At 35.4% G+C, this 6967-nt stretch overlaps 1 protein-coding gene across 1 annotated transcript; it reads left to right on the forward strand.

Annotated features, from left to right (window-relative positions):
* The first annotated feature begins 735 nt into the window (after positions 1 to 735).
* On the forward strand, positions 736 to 5843 carry hccsb (holocytochrome c synthase b). Its single transcript, XM_079601618.1, has 7 exons — positions 736 to 860; positions 2032 to 2166; positions 2249 to 2388; positions 2475 to 2623; positions 3733 to 3852; positions 4795 to 4881; positions 4978 to 5843. The coding sequence occupies exons 2-7, from the start codon at positions 2046 to 2048 to the stop codon at positions 5174 to 5176; spliced, it is 816 nt and encodes a 271-aa protein (XP_079457744.1). The 5' UTR covers positions 736 to 860; positions 2032 to 2045; the 3' UTR covers positions 5177 to 5843.
* The last annotated feature ends 1124 nt before the right edge of the window (positions 5844 to 6967 follow it).

Here is a 6967-nt window from a genome sequence, read left to right on the forward strand (position 1 = left end):
AAGGGAAGACAGTTTATTCATTGTAATGAGCCGTTGCTAGGTCATTTCCAAGACAGGATTGATCTATGAATCTATGGACCGAGATGTCATTCAAGAGTTTGTTTGTTATTTTGCCAAGACAATATTGAATTGTACTTTTCCAGTTCTGATAGTTTTTTGTGGAATCCTTTCAACGCATAAAGGTCCAAACCCTCAGTATTCAGCATTTATTTTTGGTTTATGAAATGTGGAGATGCACAATATCATGACTGTATGTGTTTTTATTGCTGATACGTTGTTCCATACCATCACAGGAAATTGTTGCCATGTAAATGTTTACATATGTTCTTACAGTGGCCACAGGGATCATGTTCCCACATACTGAAGGAAAGTGCATGTACATGAGGAATGACAAGTTATTTTTGAACATGTTTATTATTTCACCTTAATTTGTCACATTATGCCATTTGCCTCAATAAAGCAATATGCTCATTTTGATCCATAATCATTTTGTATGTCTCTCCTCCTTCAGTTCGGTTTGTAGGCATATGCCTTTCCTTTTTATCATTTAAATAATGTATTTTTTTTTACAACAAAAGCATAGTTTTAGTGCACTAGAAAGCACACAGAACGGAGATTGCTTTTAAAGATTTCACATATTTCTTTTTAATGTAAGGACTGTAATTAAAAAAGATATGTTCCATGAAAAAAAGTTAAATAAACGAATAAATAAAATGTTTTCCTCTTTGATTAATTAATATTCATGAGCTACGCATTCGTCCCGCCCCGCGCGCATTGCATGCTGGGTGAAACGGAAGTAGCGGTGCACGTTCACGTTGACATTGCAGAGCGTCCGATCCTCACATAAGAGCCACAGAAAGGTGAGTTATGCTATCAAATCTGTAGACCTCCAGGAATCGAGATTGTTATGTGAAGATATTTAAAAAGCTGGTTGTTATAATGAAGTTTGTAGTGGAATATGTGATTTGGTATTCAGTTACATTGTTTTACATGACTGTATGGATGATGTTATATAACTTCTTTTGTAACTCTTACATTTTAGGATTTGTCGCTTAAAGATAACTTTTAAGAATAGTGAAAGGTGTAATAGTTCACCCGAGACAACATTGTAATGTTGTTCTGAATGTGTATGACAGAATATTTACGATGTTATTTTACAAACTATGAAATTGAATGGTGACCAGCTTCAAAAATGACCATAAAAAGCACTATAATGGTTCATACCATCTGTGCCATATATTCTAAGTCATCTGAAACATTATGATAGCTTAGCATGAGGGATAGATATTTTGCCTATATTCAAACATGACACTTCAAACTCTTACATGAGGTTTGACATAAATTTTTCCAAATGTCACTTCTTTTCATAACTAAAAACAACACACCAAATTTGATGCACATATTAAAACCCCACAAATTAGACTTAAGAGCAGAAGATTGAATATGATCAAATTGACTATTTTTTGGAAACTATATGGTCCTTTTTTAGTCAGAAGTCTACAGCTCTTTACAACACATGAGTATGAATAAACAATGAATTTAATTTGTATATTTGTGTGGGGGTGTGTGTGTTTGTGAACTATTAGATTACAGGGATAGTTCACCTAAAAATAAAAAAAAACCTGTCATAATTTTCTCACCCTCAAGTTGTTCCAAACCTTATTTCTTCTGCTAAACACAAAAGAAGATATTTTGAAGAATGTGGGTAATCAAACAGTTGATGGACCCCATTGACTTCCATAGTGTAAAAAAAAATGCTATGGAAGTCAATGTGAACTGTCCCCATTCAGCAATATACTTTTAAATATTTAAAGTAATGTGATAAAGATGTTGAACAGCATAACACAAGAAGTAATGATGCAACAGGGTGTCCTTCATCTTTATCACATTACTTTAAATATTTAAAAGTATATTGCTGAATGATGTTAAAGGGACAGTTCACATACTTTTAAATATTTAAAGTAATGTGATAAAGATGTTGAACAGCATAACACAAGTAATGATGCAACAGGGTGTCCTTCATCTCTTCAGCACTGGTGTTTGTCATGGGTGCATCCGTATCCAGTCTTGCCCCCAATATCCGGGCAGAGTCTGCAATGTCAGCGGCTCATTTTGGTGGGGCGACTCCACCCCCTGGGTGTCCCATGCATCAAGAGATCCCTAAAAGTGAGTCATACTCCATCTGTTATCATGAGCTGTATATCAGAGGACTGTATGTACTAATTTGTAATGTGTAATATAAACCCAGGCTCTCCTCCTCCTCCTCCTGAGTGCCCGATGCATCAGGCTCAGACGCCTCCGGCCAGCCCAGCACACCAGGAGAGAGCGTACGAGTTTGTCGAATGTCCCATGAGAGCTTCTGAAGGAGCCGTCGACCCCACAAACATGGTGAGCTGGGCACTTCCCTGAATAAGATGATGCTCTTTTTGATTTTTGGCTTATGTGTGATAATGTTGCTTCTCTGTGTACCACAGATGCCCCCTCCAAACCAGGTGCCCGCCCCGGACCAGCCATTCCCTTTGTCCATCAAAAGAGAGGAGTCTAAAATCCCTCGATCAGGCGCAGAACAGAACTGGGTCTATCCTTCTGAACAGATGTTCTGGAACGCCATGCTGCGGAAGGGGTGAGTTTCGGCGTGCTGCACAAAAGTACACGCTTGTGGAAAGATTCCTAAATCCACGTTTTACAACATGCTGTTCATGATTTGGAGAGCTGATGTGTCATTTGGCTTAGTTTCAGGAAGTCTGTGAGTGCTGTAACTTGATTACCCAGATAGAAAAAAATAGTCAAGAAAGAGACAACAACAATGGTTGTGCATGAGCTAGGGCGTATGCACTACCATTCAAAAGTTTGGGGTCAGTACGATTCTTTTAATGTTTTTGAAAGAAGTCTCTTATGCTTATATAAGATTATAACACAATGCTGCATTTATTTGGGGAAATATACAGTAAAAACTGTAATAATGTGAATATAATAATAATTTAAAATAACTGTTTTCTATTTTATTATATTTTAAAATATTAATTTAATTAATTTAAAATAAGAAATTTATCGTGATTGCAAAGCTGCCTTTAGTCATTCAGTGTCATCACATAATCCTTCAGAAATCTTTCTAATAATCTTATCACTTTTGATCAATTTAATACATCCTTGCTGAATAAAAGTATAAATATCTTTTGAACTATATATATATATATATTCATAAATGATTAAATAAAAACATACTTTTTTATTTACTAAAAAGAAAAAAGAAAAAAATACTATATATATATATATATATGAGTGTGTGTGTGTGAGTTAGAGTGTCTAAAATATGTAAAAAACACAAGTTAAATAAATATATATATATATATATATATATATATATATATATATATATATATATATATATATATATATATATATATATATATATATATATATATATATATATGTGAACATATAAATGTTTCCATTATGCTCACAGATTGTTTTATCTGGGCAGGAATGTTAGATGCTATTTGGTCAAAGTCTGTGTCTTATGATTTTTTGAGTACTGTTTTTGAAACAGCCTTAATGTCAGGAGTGTGCCTATGATTCTTTAAAAATGTTGTCTATGTAGGGAGGACACTCAGTTTTGGAACAGAGCTATTGTTTAAGGTACTTTGCAGGCAAGACATGCTGATGCTTTTTTGTTGTTGTTGTTGTCATGAATTACTGTTAACAGCTAATTGCTATTTGTTGTTTTGCTAGGTGGCGCTGGAAGGATGACAGTCTTGATCCCAAAGACATGTCCAATATAATCAAGATCCACAATCGTAACAACGATCAAGCCTGGCAGGAAATCCTGAAGTGGGAAGCCCTTCATGCCAGGTGACTGCAACACAACTCTCATTTTCACATGACCAGTGACCGAAATCACTTTACTGTATGATACTCACAGAAAGAAGTTAATACATTTATTCAGCAAGGATGCATTCAACTGATCAATAGTGACACTATAGACATTTATAATCGAATGAATGCTGTTCTTTTATATTCATAAAAGAATATTGAAAAAATATATCACAGGAATAAATTATATTTCAAAATAGAAAAATAGAAAACTACGGAAGCTTGTTTGCGGCACGGAATATAAAATATAAAAGGTAATTAGGACTTTTTAATCGCACAATTCAGACTTTATAACTCACAATTCCAAGTGTGAATCTCACAATTCTGAGAAAAAAATATTTGTGAGATATAAACTCGCAATTGATAGGGACATTTTTTTGCTTTTATATCTCACAATTCTGACTTTTTTCAATTCTGAGAAACTAAGTCATAAACTCGGAATGTCAATGTCTCGAGATATAAACTCAAAATGATAACAGGTAATTGTGACTTTTTATCTCAAAAATCTGACTTTGTTTGTTGAACTCTGAATTGTGTGGTAAAAAGCCGCAATTAAATGTTTTATTTCATGGTGGAAACGAGTTTCCATAGAAAAGGGATTTTAAATAATTCAAATATTTAACAGTAGTTTTGATTAAATAAATGCTGCCTTGGTGTGTATAACAGACTTTGTGCTGTACTACAATGTGTTCCAATGCAGTTTTTATATTGTTAACACAAATAAAAGCTGCATCATCACCTCTGCAGCCCTGTTGCTGCCAGATAAACGAGGTGATAATATTGTGTTAGTCGCCTTCTGTTTGTCATTTGATGGTCACTGGGAGTGTGATCTGCTTTGTTTTTACAAACTGCCAAGTATGCAAGAATGATCATAGCGCCCTAGACTACTGTTAGTTTCAAACACATGTTTGTTTCTGGCAGCGAGTGTCCATGCGGTCCATCTCTGAAGAGATTCGGGGGCAAAGCCAAAGAGTTTTCACCCAGAGCCAGAATACGTCACTGGATGGGGTGAGATATATAAAAGTGAATCCCAAAGGATCCTTCTCATGCTGTGTTTAAAACACTGCAGAGTGCTTGATTTCTCTCTGCTAACTTTCTCTGTAGATATGAATTGCCGTTCGACCGACATGATTGGATCGTAGATCGGTGCGGAAAGGAAGTCCGCTATGTCATTGACTACTACGACGGGGACATCGATAAAGACACCTACCAGTTCTCCATCCTGGACGTGCGTCCGGCCATTGATTCTATGGGGGCCGTCTGGGATCGGATGAAGGTGGCCTGCTGGCGCTGGACATCCTAGAATCCATCCTAACAGTTTTATCATTTCTGCACCACTATAAGACATTGGTACCAAAATACTAGAAACTGTGTTCTACGTTCTCTGAGATTGGTTGTTGTTCAACCTCTTTGAGTTCTGACTTGAAAATGAATCCTTGCAAGTTATTGATCATTGAGAAAATTACAGGTTGTTAGTATCCTCTGTTGGAGAGCAAAATAAATCAGTGTTTTTCTTTTCTTCTGCTGACGAAGTTTCTGAATTCGTCGTTGGCAAAACATCTTTTTTTCTACTTTTTGAGTGATGGTTATTGAATTGAAAGATCACTATCTGATCTTACCCAGAGGTTAAACATATCTGCTGGTTGTTTTTCTCTTTCAAAGGCTAGCTATTGAGTGTTTTAGTTCATATGCAGAGCGATTGACAGCTGTTAGCGTTTGTAGCTTGGTGAAACGGTTTGGTGGTCTTTGCTCATGAATGTAATTGATCTGATGATGAATCATATAAAATTGTGGCTTTTTTATTAAAAGCCCATGTTCAGCTCTTCCATATTCATCTTGCTGTCAGGTTCAGTTTTAAAATGATGTAATTTCTCATACCTGATGTTATTTATTTTCCGCAAACTGCTTTTTTGTCTGTGTGAATGCTAATGTGAAGCTGACTGTGCTCTTTGAGTGAGTGTTTTTGAAAAGAAAGTCTCTAAATACTGTTTGTAACCCATTTCTATTGTTTTAAATCTGACCTTTACCAACTTTAAATTCCAAGAAGTAAATCAACAGTGTTCAAATACACGTTTCTCATAGTTTTGCTTGACTGTGCTCTTCACTTCTGCCACTTTCCAGATCACACCGGCAGGTGGTGCACTTTCCTCAGAAAATTTCATTTCTTTATTTATTGTTTATCGTTGAAGTGATGATGTTTAATACTGATTATTTCCAAAGTCACCTATGATTTATAGGAGTTGAGGATGAAATTGAACTAACTATATACATTTTCAGGCTTCCTATGAAATAATCATGAACCAATGGTTTGTGGAGTTTACCGAAATTTAGGTCAGTCAGCTTAGCACTGCAGAATGCTGCTTTCACGTGCTATCGGAAATTTCCTACTTCCCACTTCTCATGTCGCGATTACGAGTTCATCTCATTCAAGTGCTTCGTTGTCGGAAAGAACCAAGAACTGGAACCACGGAGGACAGGTTTATTCAATCAATATACGCCATTTTAATTAATTATTTTGATATCAAGTATCACATTGCATTTTTGCATGGTGCGACTCTACTAGCGTCACTGGATAATTTATTATATTGATTTAGATATGATGTATATCTTTAAATAATACTGTAGCTGAACCACTAACATTTACCCTGGTTTCACGGACAAGAGACTAATGTTTATAAAATCTACTTAAATGTCCTAATTGAACTAAGGCCTAATCCTGTCTTAATCTTGTTTGTGAAACCGAGCCATAGTGTGTTTAAGTCAGTGTAAAAAGCCCTTTTGGCTGTAGTCCAATGTGTACACTGACAAAATGAGTCCTTCATTTTTTTAACTTTGTTTTGGAGTTAGTATGATGCTACATTGAGCATTTCTGAGAAAAGTAGTTAGATTTGCCAATGCCTAAAACTACAGGCTTTTCTAGACTGGATTAAACTGTATGTGACCACATTTAGAATTATAGTAAGAAGGTCAAAGAACACACCTGCTATTTACAGATTTCCTTGAATACTTTGTCCATAGTAAAATACAGATAGAAACAAAAATAGCAGCTTCAGATGATGTCACTTGGTGTTTAACAGTATATTATTTACCCTAA

Source organism: Phoxinus phoxinus, assembly GCF_949152265.1.
Source record: "Phoxinus phoxinus genome assembly, chromosome: 24".
Taxonomy (NCBI): domain Eukaryota; kingdom Metazoa; phylum Chordata; class Actinopteri; order Cypriniformes; family Leuciscidae; genus Phoxinus; species Phoxinus phoxinus.